At 40.2% G+C, this 13,369-nt stretch overlaps 1 protein-coding gene across 6 annotated transcripts in view; it reads right to left on the bottom strand.

Moving 5' to 3' along the window:
- Positions 1-13,369, bottom strand: part of DICER1 (dicer 1, ribonuclease III) — a 75,758-nt gene that overhangs the window by 52,654 nt on the left and 9,735 nt on the right. For 4 of the 6 annotated variants that reach the window (XR_009695470.1, XM_061159367.1, XM_061159364.1 and 1 more), the window contains exons 2-3: positions 2,076-2,140; positions 813-913 (exon numbers count right to left, since the gene is read on the bottom strand). The exons of 1 other annotated variant lie outside the window; for it this stretch is intronic. Coding sequence is in view for 1 of the 5 variants with exons in the window: in XM_061159367.1 (XP_061015350.1) it covers positions 813-866 (54 nt within the window). In the remaining 4 variants the exon portion in view is untranslated. Of the gene's footprint in view, positions 1-272; positions 301-812; positions 914-2,075; positions 2,141-13,369 lie in introns of those variants that run through there. One more of the 6 variants, XM_061159365.1, reaches the window with a different exon arrangement.

The following is a 13,369-nucleotide window of genomic DNA, read 5'->3' on the forward strand; positions in this document are numbered from 1 at the left end:
CACTTTGCATATATTCTAAGGGACACGTACGGACACGGCTCCTTCTTTGACTGGCACACATATTCTATGAGAACAGGACGTACGTCTCATTCTCTGCAGCTCTTAAATTTCCACACGTGTGTCATATATATATTTAAATAAAAACGTGATGAACTCAATCAGAGATTCATGAATGTCTACACAATAACACACACAACAGAAGGACAGACAGCTTAAAAGATATTTCTACAGTACTTGGTTTGGAAATGCACACCCACCCCACTCCTACTCACCCTGAAGGGCGGATACAGGAGAGAAAATCTGCAAGGAAATGGAGGAGAGGAGTTGAACCCTCCCATTACATTCCCATTAGGTCACAATATTTAAACTAATTTTCATTCACTTAGCATAGTGACTGGCCCCAGTAATATACTATCTACTCGGGGAAAGCAAATCCAACATTGAAAACCCAACAAATAATCCAGTAACGTGAAAACTAAAAAAACCTATAATTTTGCCAATTTTTACTTTCTCTGGCATGTTTAAATAGATTTTTTTTTCCCCCTCTTAACTTGGCCTTAATGAAAAGCTCTGAATCCCTACTGGTAAGTAAAAGTTCTAGAGTTTCACAGATTAACTGACTATAATTAACTGCCTCAGCAGAGCCAACAGGATAATCTACGTGACTATTTTCCAATCACAGATTTTAACAATTAACAGTCATGAAAGTGGTGAGACTTTCATAGCTTTGGATGATTCGTTTAGAAATAACTTAGTAAGACACATGAATAAACTCTCTTTCTTTTTCCACATAAGATAAAGCCCAGATTTACCGTCTTAATGTTTGAGATCTCTGTGTTGCTGTTGTCTGAACTGCATTTTGACATTGTGATAGCAGTTTATTGGAAAATCACAGCATACCCAAACTTCTGCTCTAAAAATAAAGGCAAAAATAGCCAAGTTTAAGATTCTTGTACTTAAATTGAATATAAACACACCTACAAGAAAGTCCCATTGATATGAAAAGTGGAATAAAAAGGCCATTATTTTGTATTAAACTTTAAACAAAAGACATCTGGGTTATTTTAGGATACTAAGTCTTATTCGAAAACAAAGAACAAGAGAATGAGCTGTAACAACAGCATGCCTAATTTCCAGAGATCAGGGGTGGGGAGGGGGTGGGGTTATAGAAAAGTTCAAGCAAAGATCTTAAAATGAATACAATGAAATCAAAGTACATAAAATTCTAAAGAGAGTGACTAGGAAAATGGAAAAAATAAATAAATGTGCGTGAGTGTGTGTGTGCGTGCGCGTGTGTGTGCGCATGTGTGTGTGTGTGTCTGTGCGTGTGTGTGTGTCTGTGTGTGTGCGTGTGTGTGTGCGCATGTGTGTGTGTGCGTGTGTCTGTGTGTGTGCGTGTGTGTCTGTGCGCGCCCATGTGCACACAGCTGTCCAGTCGTGTCTGACTCTCTGCGACCCTGTGGACTGCAGCCCAGATGTGTTATTTCCTAAATAAATACACAAGAGAAGTAAAGAAGAGGTACTTGTCTGAGTAATCCAAATCAGCTGGCGGTAAGTCTTCACCACATGTATGAAGTCTTATCAGCAATTTAAGTTTCTCAAAGAAAATTTAAAACATGATCTTAAAGAACAATTAATCTAACTATAAACTTTCATTGAATTCATTTATGAATAAAAGAATTCAGGAACACAGTTCAAGAATGTTAATACTGTGGAGAAATTTAAATTTAAGGGTGGTCCCAAATAATCCTAAAAGAGACTAGAAATCAAAAGGGAAGCATAAAGCATTGACGTGAAAAGCTTAATTCAATAAACAAGTGTTGATTTTCTTAGATCTGGTACCAGATTTAATTTATCCTCCTTAACTTGAGCGTCTCTATTACCACAGGCTCAGGGAAAAACAAATTGGCAGCAGCCTCTTCTCACTTATTTGCATCTGGTCTAGTCTATAGCAGTTTAAAGGACACTCATGTAGAGGTTAAGCTTTCTCATTTCATACACAAATTGGTTTTGCTAATAAGTTAACAAAGCAGAATGGGGGAACCTTAACACTACTTTAGTGTTTATATATTTACCTCAAAATGCTGATTCTAAGTTCTTTCAGTTTTCCAAGTCTGTATTAATTCATACCCTAGGTAACCTAAAAGCAATCAGAGAGAATATTTTAGAACATACAACTCATTTTTAAAAAACAACTTTAAGAAATTTCCTACTTTGACAAGATTTTCATAATTTATCTGAATAAGATCTCTGATAAAAACAATTCTTGGGTTTATTTATTGGGAGTCAAGAAAACAGTATATGTATGAAAGAGTTGCCCTTTAAAATTAGTATTTATTATGTTCTATTACAATTGAAAAATTTTAAAAGCTGTTAGCACAATCCAATCAGATATATAAGGGAGAATTCCTGGAAGTAAATTACATTTTCCCCCAGTAAAATCTTGATTTTAAAAATACTTAAAGACTACACTAAGTCAGTATCATGCTTCCACGAACTTATAACCCCTCTTCTAAGGAGTCAGTTTATGTTTTCTAAAACTACCTCATGCTTTGACTTTTAATTCCATTCTACACTGCCACCTAATGTGATGCAAATTCAATACAAAAACTTGGCCTAATATGTCACACTAGACATCTTTTCAATTAATATTCACCTCTATTCTAGAAGCACCAAAATAAAAATGATAACCCTTGAAAATTCAATGCAACTCCACTATTACAAAATTACTGTTGAGTTATCCAAATTACTTCCCTAAACAATTCTGTATAAAGATACATTAGAAAGTTAACATGCCAAGCACAGTGATGATTTATTTTATGTTCATACTACACAGCTAACAGGTCAAGTTTTCTCCTTTTAATTGATGATCATGATTTAAATTACCAAAAAAAAAAAAAAAAAAGTGTTTGATAAGGCTCTTTAAGATAACTCTGCAAAAGACATGCCACAGACCACAGGCTCAGTCAAGTTCTAGTATAAACCAACAAACTTAATCTAATTAGCATCTAAATCCCACGTATGGCTGTACCCTTTCAGACAAAGGCTGAAACAATGGCTAAACCCTCCTAGTCTCAAAGGCATCTAGAGCTTCCTGCTGCGTATTTTCATAACTGGTAAAAACAGAAAACTTCCAACTCATTCATTTTATTATGTATCAGAGTCTGGTACTACTAACTTTACGAATATCACTGTCCAGATTTCATCTCTACACTCATGAAGTCCAAAATGTGCAACTACCATGAAGTCCCAGAGTGAACAAAAGATAACACACACACAGTATCAATACTGTGACATTAAGACACAGTCAAAAGTACTTCTGGAAGCTAACAGATAAAACTAAAAACGTCTTGACGAGCTTTTAGTCCCTAGTGACAACTATGCTATGGAGCTCCAAGGCATTAATTTTAACTCCAACCAAGCCTAATGCGAAGAGCATCCCTGGCTGTGGGTATAAAATGACAGGTTTAGAATACAGGTTGCTGACATAAGCACAAATGAGAAATAAGTGACTTAATTCTCCCATTTGAAAACAAAGGGGAAGGCATCCCTTCCCCCTCCCTCTTTTCCATCCTTTTCTGCTGTACTTGAATCTTTCTAAAAGCTAAGTAAGCCTCTAGTCTCACGTCTCAGGAATGTTTCCTTAAGATATGTAATCACCAAGAAAGATATGCCCAATCTCCCAGTTTCCCAGGATGGCCTAATTTGTCAACCGACTCCAAATTGCAAAACTTACCTCCAGTCTTAAAGATACCAGAGAACTGGAAATTGTATCTTGAAAACACGGATGTAAAGTGTTGTAACCACTTAACTATACAAAAGAATAAGACTTCTATCTTTGCAATCTCTTTAGTGGATAGCCTAGATTCACATCACATTCTGGTTTAATGCTCACTTAATAAAATTGTTTTCTCCCCTTCTACGTTTTTAGAGAGATTTTCTGGTTGGGAGGAGGTCATTTTTAATTCTATTTCCCCAGCATCAGCTTAAAAAAAAAAAAGTTCAACTCTCAAGCGGTATACATGATAAATATCTTAAAATTTAAAACAGTAAAGAAATCCTAAACTATGCTGCCTAATGGCACTGGAGAGAACGGTTTTCAAAATGAAGAAAGAGCTGGAAGAAGTTGGCAAACACCCCCTCTTATCCCTAAAAAGGAATCTGAACACAGGGAGGATCCAAAGTGTTTACAAACAACTCCACCAACCTCCCTTTTCGAAATGAAAGCCAGAGGAGAAAGAGAGTCATCTGTCTTAAGCTCATTCATAAGTAAAGGTGATGAGCTCCCCTCCTAACACTTTGGGGCACCCAGTCACTCCCTCCCCACGGAGGCCCTCTGATAAGGCAGGGACACTGGGTGAGGCCTCCGGGGATGGAGAAAGCAGTGTTTTCCCTACAAGTATCTTTTATTAAAATCATCTGAATGCCAGCAGATGACTATCCGTGTCAGGAAGGCCAAGGCCCATCCGACACCACCTCCTCTCTCTAAGGCTGTTTCCTTCCTATAAAACAGAACACTTCACTAGTATGAGGATTCAGTAATTAAATGCATATTAACCTCGGTAAAGACAAAGTGCTTACCCAGAAATGCAGATGACACCACCCTTATGGCAGAAAGCAAAGAGGAACTAAAGGGCCTCTTGATGAAAGTGAAAGAGGAGAGGGGAAAAAGCTGACTTAAAACTCAACAATCAAAAAACGAAGATCATGTCGTCCAGTCCCATCACTTCATGGCAAATAGATGGGGAAACAATGGAAACAGGTGACAGACTTTATTTTCTTGGGCTCCAAAATCACTGCAGATGGTGACTGCAGCCATGAAATTAAAAGACGCTTGCTCGATGGAAGAAAAGCTATGACTAACCTAGAAGCAGAGACGTTACTTTGTCGACAAAGGTCCATCTAGTCATAGCTATGGTCTTTCCAGTAGTCATGTATGGATGTGAGAGTTGGACCGTAAAGAAAGCTGAGTGCTGAAGAATTGATGTTTTTGAAATGCGGTGTTGGAGAAGACTCTTGAGAGTCCTGTGGACTGCAAGGAGATCAAACCAGTCCATCCTAAAGGAAATCAGTCCTGAATATTCATTGGAAGGACTGATACTGAAGCTAAAGCTCCAATACTTTGGCCACCTGATGCAAAGAACTGACTCGTTGAAAAATACCCTGATGCTGGGAAAGATTGAAGGCGGGAGGAAAAGGGGACGACAGAGGATGAGATGGTTGGATGGCATCACCAACTCAATGCACATGAGTTTGAGCAAGATCCTGAAGTTGGTGATGGACAGGGAGGCCTGGCATGCTGCGGTACATGGGGTCACGAAGAGTCAGACATGACTGAGCAACTGAACTGAACTGAAAGAAGCCACATTCCCATCTCCATCTATAACCACTGTTTTCATAGAACTCTTAAGACTTTAAGGAACTCCTTTAAAGAACCCAAAATGTTTTATTAATCCTAAGGTTCAGCATAAAAAAAGCATTCTCAAAGTTGAAGAACTATACAAGATTTTATACAGTATTTTTAATCAGATGAACTTGAAAAACCACAAACTCCAAACTACTAGTCACTATGAATTTACAATAAAATGAAAATCAATTTAAATTGCAAAGCATGGTATATAATGTAAAACAAAATTAAACAGTTGTCTGCCCACTAGTTCTCTTGAAAAGCAAAAACCAAAAAATATTACATGCTCCTTCTGTTTGGCTCCCCAAACTTCACTGAAAACATTACTTAACTATTTTTGAGGCAATGAAATGGTTCACATGCATGGGCAAGTAATCATCCTCACCATTATCATTCAGTAGACAAGCTTGGAAAATATAAAATGCAAGAAAAGAGAAAACAAAAAGATAGGAAATATCCAAAATACCCATGGTACATGAAATAAAGATTTCAAGGATTTACCAACCATTATTTGGTGAATACAGATTATGAAAAGACTAAGGTCAAAGCAAAGACTGAGAGACCAAAGAGAAAAAGGATAATAATTTAAAGAATTTAAACACTGTAATTTTTAGTCTTAGGTAAATACACAGCACAACAGGAATATTTCTATTTTCACTTTTGTCATAACTATCATTATTAATTACAAATCCTTGCATATTTAATCTAGCCTACAACATTAACACAAACTACATTCAGATATGCTTTCTTGGCATTATCATTTATAATAGCAAAAAATGCCCCTTCCACCTTCCCAAAAAACTAAATGTCTAACAACAAATGAGGGAGTGATCTGGTAAACCACAGATGGCTCATTTGACATGGTGCAGTTCAACTGAGCTATTAAAATGATGAGTTTGTAACAAACAAAAATGCTTATGTTATGGGATTCAGTGAAAAAAAAATTTTTTTATTTACAGGAAGATCTGGTTGTGTCCTCAAGTTAAAAACTAAAGAAAAGAAAGGGAAGAAGGGAGGAACAGAGGAAAAGAAAATTCCCCCCAAAATTGAGAATGGGATTACTAGCAGAAGTCATGTCTTTTTCCTTAAGGCTTTTCTGTATTTTAAAACTCCCTACGATTTGGACACTTTATTACATTTAGAATTAAACAAAGTCTTAAACTGAGGATGAAGACAATAAACACATATGACTCTGTCTTAAGTCTCTGGTGGGCGGGAGGGCGGGGGGACTCCATTCTTAAGCCATTGAATGTGGTTTAAGATTTACCCCAGTTTCTATACCTGACACCACAAATTCACCAGCTTTCTTTTCCTGCATTACTCTATGAACCGAACAAATCTCTGCACTTCTCTAAAATCTGTAACATAAACATATTATGTTTACATTTCAATGTAATTATGCCTAAAATTAAATTTGTCCAAAATTGAAGTTGAATACAGGTCAAATACCATTTTAACAAATTCCATCCACCAAAATCTCCATATAGAAAGTAACTCTAGGCTGCCAGCCAATGGCGCACTTACTTGGAATACTTCTTAAAAAGACAATATTCCAACACGTCAAAATGGCACAGATACCCACCTCTGCCCTTCAAGTCACCAATAATGACCTTTCCTCTGCAATTTTGTTTTCAGAGAGGTAAACATTTAATACATCACTAACTTTCAAGGTGAGTTTTTAGGTTAATATTTGGTTCGAAGTTTCTATACTTCAGTCAATAAAAAACAAGTGCTAGAATGTTATTCAATTTTTCCTTTTACACCACGTTAGAATGTCCAGGAGGAAAAACAGAGTCACAGTTCTCTCTGACAGGCTGCTTTAACTCACTACATAATGCAAAGATATCACTACTGAAGAGAGGTCAGTTCTGAGACAAAAGTAGCCTAAGAAACTCCTAAGTGTAACAAATGCTTAGTCAGTGTTGAGTCAGGACGAAAACGTGTTAAAGTTCCAGGTGAGAGGCAAAGCCCACATCACAGCCACATGCAACCACACATGCGCTCTGCTTTCCCCGTGACCCCACCACGGGTGGACCACAGTCTCCAAGGACGAGTCTCTATTTGTGGAGCCCAACCCCTCCCCCACACCTCCAGACCTTCCCTAGTAACCCCCATCATTCTGCTCTCCTCTCTCACAGCACAGTGGGGGCTCCCTACACCACCCAAATCGGGGCTTCGTTACATCTGCTCCACATTAGATGTTATTGCCATTGCTCCTTCCCCCCAAAATTCTAAGGCCTTTGAAAGGAAAGATAATCTCATACTCGACTTACATAAAGGAAACCTGGCAATGTCCATAAAAAATTGTCATTCATTAATTCTATGTTGAGAATGAACCTTATTGATCAAAACCTAAATTAACTTGCATCTTTTTGTGGCCAAATAGAAAATTCAGTTTAGACAATTAAACAACCCAGATGATTCCAACAAGTTTAATAGCCCTACCCTTGCCCCTTCTCTCAACAAAGAATAGTTCAGGGCTGACCTGAAACTATTAAAGCAAGAGATGCATCAATTCATACAATGATAATTTTGACATCATCCAACTATAACCATTCTCCCACCCTAGTCCTTTTCATGTAACTCCCAACCTATAAAATTCTCATAAATGTTTCATTTTAGAATTTATTTTATTAGGTTTAAAATTCAGATAAAACTATTTAATGTCAACTAATAAATGCAGGGAAAAAATGACAGAAAAATCACCACTTTTAACTATCACATTAGTAATTAAGATGGGAATCACGGTTGCTGTGCAGTCACTATGTCGTGTCTGACTCTTTACAACCCCATGGGCTGCAACACACCAGACTCCTCTGTCCTCCACTATCTCCTGGAGTTTGCTCAGATTTACATCCGTTGAGTGAGTGATGCTACCTAACCATCTCATCCTCTGCCGCCCCCTTCTCCTTTTGCCTTCAATCTTTCCCAGTGTCAGGGTCTTTTCCAATGAGTCAGCTCTTCGTCTCAGGTGGCCAAGGTATTAGAGATTCAGCTTCAACAAGTCCTTCCAATGAATATTCAGGGTTGATTTCCTTTGGGATTGACCGCTTTGATCTCCTTGCAGTCCAAAGAACTCTCAAGAGTCTTCTCCAGCACCACAATCTGAAATCATCCATTCTTTGGCACTCAGCCTTCTTTATGGTCCAACTCTCACATCCATACAAAACTACTGCAAAAACCACTGCCTTCCACTTGTTCTCCTTCTATTTGCCATAAAGTGATGGGACCAGAGCCTCTTGATGAAAGTGAAAGGAAAGTGAAAAAGTTGGCTTAAAACTCAACATTTGAAAAACGAAGATCATGGCATCTGGTTCCATCACTTCATGGCAAATAAGATGGGGAAACAGTGGCAACAGTGTCAGACTTTATTTTGTGGGCTCCAAAATCACTGCAGATGGTGACTGCAGCCACAAAATTAAAAGACACTTGCTCCTTGGAAAAAAGTTATGACCAACCTAGACAGCATATTAAAAACAGAGACATTACTTTGCCAACAAAGGTCCGTCTCGTCAAGGCTATGGTTTTTCCAGTAGTCATGTGTGGAGGTGAGAGTTGGACTATAAAGAAAGCTGAGTGCTGATGAATTGATGCTCTTGAACTGTGGTGTTGGAGAAGACTCTTAAGAGTCCCTTGGACTGCAAGGAGATCCAACCAGTCCATCCTAAAGGAAATCAGTCCTGAATATTCATTGGAAGGACTGATACTGAAGCTGAAACTCCAATACTTTGGCCACCTGATGCAATGAACTGACTCATTTTAAAAAACCCTGATGCTGGGAAAGATTGAAGGCTGGAGGAGAAGGGGACGACAGAGAATGAGATGGCTGGATGGCATCACCGACTCAATGGACATGAGTTTGAGTAAACTCTGGGAGTTGGTGATGGATAGGGAGGCCTGGTGTGCTGCAGTCCATGGGGTCGCAAAGAGTCGGACACGACTGAGCGACTGAACTGAACTGATGTGACCAGATGCGCTTATTTAAGTTTTTTTACTGTTGAGTTTCAAGCCTGCTTTTTCCCCTCTCCTCTTTAACCCTCAAGAGGCTCTTTAATTCCTCTTCACTTTCTGCCATTACAGTGGTTATCATCTGCAAATCTGAGGTTATTTACATTTTCCCCAGCAATCTTGATTCCAATTTGTGATTCATCCAGCCTGGCATTTTGCATCATTACTCTGCATGTAAGTTAAATAAGCAGGGTGACAACATATAGTCTTTTCATTAAGAATCATTAAAGGATGACAAATCCATTGGGTGAAAGTTTCAAAGTCTCTCTGTACATACTACCTACTAATTCAAATGAAAATTGTTATTTTTACACTGGAAAAGTGAAAGTGTTAGTCACTCAGTCAAGGCTAACTCTTTTTGATCCCATGCACTATAGCCCCCAGGCTCCTCTGTCCGTGGAATTCTCTAGCCATTCCCTTCTCCAGAGGATCTTCCTGACACAGAGATCAAACCCAGGTCTTCTGCATTGCAAGCAGATTCATTACCATCTGAGCCACCAGGGAAGGTGGCTAGAAGACATAGTAAAAATGAGGGGCTTTTGTTCACTGCTGGTTGGATGCTTAAACCAGACAAATAATACCTCCTTAACTCAAGTGAGAAAGTTAATATCACCAATATTGGGACAAACTGACAATAAGTACCTCTTAATGTGATGAACTGAGAAAAGAAATATCATTTGTCGGAAGTGCAAAACCTGCACCTAATCCCAAGGAAACATGAAAACCAAATCTGAGGCTCATTTTACATAACGGGTGGCTTGCGCTCTTCAAAAATGTCACTATCACAGAAAAAAAAAAAAAAAAAAAAAACCTGAGAAACTATTCCAGATTAAGAGAGAAAAGAGACAGGACAACTGAACACAATGTACGTTGCTGTACCAAGTCTTGTATCAGGGAAAGCAAACTGCTACAGTGGATGTTTGGGGGATGAAGGAGGATCAGAACACGCCACCCCTAAATGTGCCAATCTGGCACAAGGCAGCAGAGAGACGACGGACACAAGTGGAACTCTCTGTCCCCTCCACCCCCGCCTAAGATGATAACTACTAGTAAACGTAGGTAGCAACAGGGGATTCTTTATACCACAACTCATAAATTTGAAAACTATTTTAAAACATAAAAGTTAAAACTGTGCCAAATACTGACCTGTATGTTTGGCTACTAGCAGAACACAGAAAAACAGAACACGTCCAATTTTATTTCAGAACAGTATATAGAGTAGTATTCAGTCTTCCCCACTTAAAAAAACAAAACTCTCATCTACCTCCTGACCCTTAAATTACTTGTTCACTCATTCAACAAATATTGATTAAGCAAGACGTCCCCAGTGCAGCCTTGCGTTCCGCAGGATGTGAGAGCCTGAGCTCAGCTCTGAAGCGTGTGCGGGAAGCCCACACAGGACATCGTGGGGACCGGCGGACAGCGTGCGCAGAAGCCCCCGAACAGAAACGGGCAAGACCGTGACACGGGTCAGATGAGCAGGAGCGAGGCCGTGAAGGGCCTCACATGCAGCTCTACAGGGTCAGAATCTCATCCCGTGAGCCTTTTTAGTCTCAGTACACGCCAAGGGTCGTCACCGACTTAATCTCGGCCTGAGCCTCCATCAAGGCCCACTGACAAGAACGTCTAAACACAAGGCAAGAGACTCCTGAGCTTGCCTCTCTCTCTTAGAGGGGACACTCCTTCCCCTGGCTGCAGTCACTGCCTTTCCACAGACTCATTTGCCTGGAACCATCCCAGCGGGAGCACTGCGGCCCCTTGTCCCAGGAGCCAACCACCCACTCACTCCAAGCACGGAAGAACCACGATGTCGGTCACCCTATCTCCAGCGCCAAATCACTATCCCTGCCTGCCTGTAGCACACTTCCAGTTGGAGATCTGCACTTGGCTCTCAAGGGAGCCTTTCCAAAAATTCCATAAGTACAATTGATCTAAAAAGAAAGATGAAGATCTGCTACTGCTAAATACAATTTTTAAAAAAAGAAAAAAAGACCACCACCACACACACACACACAATTTCCCTTACAGGAATTCCAGAAATGTTTCAAGAAAGAAAAGCAGCATCAGAATAAATGCAGTCTTTAAGGGGCTTCCCTGGTGGCTCAGTGGTAAAGAGTTCGCCTGCCAATGAAGGAGACACAAGAGATATGTGTTCGATCCCCAGGCTGGGATGATCCCCTGGAGAAGGGAATGGCAACCCACTCCAGTATTCTTGCCTGGGAGAGATATTAATACCGTGGACAGAAAAGCCTGGCGGGCTACAGTCCATGCGGTCACTGAGCCGGGCATGACTGAGCACGCACATACATACAAGGTAATAGCTTTTATTGCACCCAATCATGTTACAATTAAACCCAATATGCATCTTATTACAGGAAAAACCCAGATAAGACAGAAAAGGAAGTAGGCTCCAAAGACAGGGTGGAATGAAGCCATCTGTTAGCTCTAAGACTGCACGTAAATAACTTCTCTCTCACTTCTCTAACAGGACCGACACAGATGGCAACCCCCTGGCTCACTCCTCCTCCCCTGCATAATTCACAACACAAACATTTAATTATTAGCTAAGTCAATGATGCCAATTATATTTAAAAAAAAAAGAAAGAAAGAAAAAACAGGTTAAGATGTTTGGTGTGGAAAAAGGAACTGCATGTACTGGGGAGAGGAGGTGACAGACTGCAGGAGCCACACTCGAGAAGACTCTCTGAGCCCTTTGAGTCTTCTTGGAGGTCAATTAAGAGCAAGCTACAGAGCTTACAAATCTTGGGACTACAGAGAATGGGAAGAAGGGCAAGAACCGAAACTACAACTGTTCTCCTCTTTCAGAATTTTCGTTCTCCTCCTTAAAAAAAAAAAAAAACAGGCAGGTAACCACCCTGGACCAAAGGACAAAACTGGCAGCTACCGTATCCACAAGCTCCTGTTTATAATCCTATATCATCTGAACACGAGCAAAGCTGCGGGGACACCCAATATGGACCTGCTTACATGTGACTGCAAAGGTAAAAGTCTGGCATCTCCAAGGGACCCCCTTAGTCAGTAAACTGTCTGAATGGCAAGCAGACGATGTGACTGACACACAGTATCCAACACTAAGAGCAGAAGCCGGACCTGTCAGGTAGGGGCAACGTGATGAATCAAACCAGGACAGTGAGACAGCTCAAAACCTTCACTGGAGTCCCTCTGCACTTGGGATAAGATCCAAAACCCTTGCTGTGGTGACCTGCCCCTCCCTCTCCCTCACTGGGGCGGGCTAGCTTCCCCAGCTCCTGCTGGTCACAGGACCTCAGACCCTCCGTCAAGCTCCTTCCCAGCTCAGAGGCTTCGCACACACCATCCCCTGCTATCTGCTCCCCAATCTTCGGTCTGGTGCCTCGTGTTCACAAAGTCAACAGCCTCAGTTAAAACACAGTTAAAAAACTTTTTCTCATCACTCAGTATAGACAACACAGGTAAGCATTCTGCTAGAGCATTTGCTGCTAAGGCAAGACAGATTTCATACACGTATACATGTGTTTAAACGTGTGCATGCTAAAGAGGCCTTAGGAAATCTAACACATATAATCCCTATGTCCAGAACCAATCCAAGTGCCAGGCACAAGCAGGATCTACTTGAATAAATGAAGAAAGGCCGCCACAATGAGAAGCTTACACACAGTAACTAGAGAGCAGCCCACGCAGCAATGAAGACCCAGCCCAGCCATAAATTAATTCAGTTCAGTCGCTCAGTCGTGTCCGACTCTTTGCGACCCCATGAACCGCAGCATGCCAGGCCTCCCTGTCCATCACCTTTAAAAACAATGTAATAGACAATACTGACCATCACATGATTAAATGCTGTAGCTTGATGATGCAACAGAGAATGACTCACACATTTAAACTCTTAAGTAAAAAAAAAAAAAAAACTGAACACAAAACCTTACCATACAATTTCCATGATAGAAAGTTAGAAAA

Source organism: Dama dama, chromosome 13 (assembly GCF_033118175.1).
Source record: "Dama dama isolate Ldn47 chromosome 13, ASM3311817v1, whole genome shotgun sequence".
Classification (NCBI taxonomy): domain Eukaryota; kingdom Metazoa; phylum Chordata; class Mammalia; order Artiodactyla; family Cervidae; genus Dama; species Dama dama.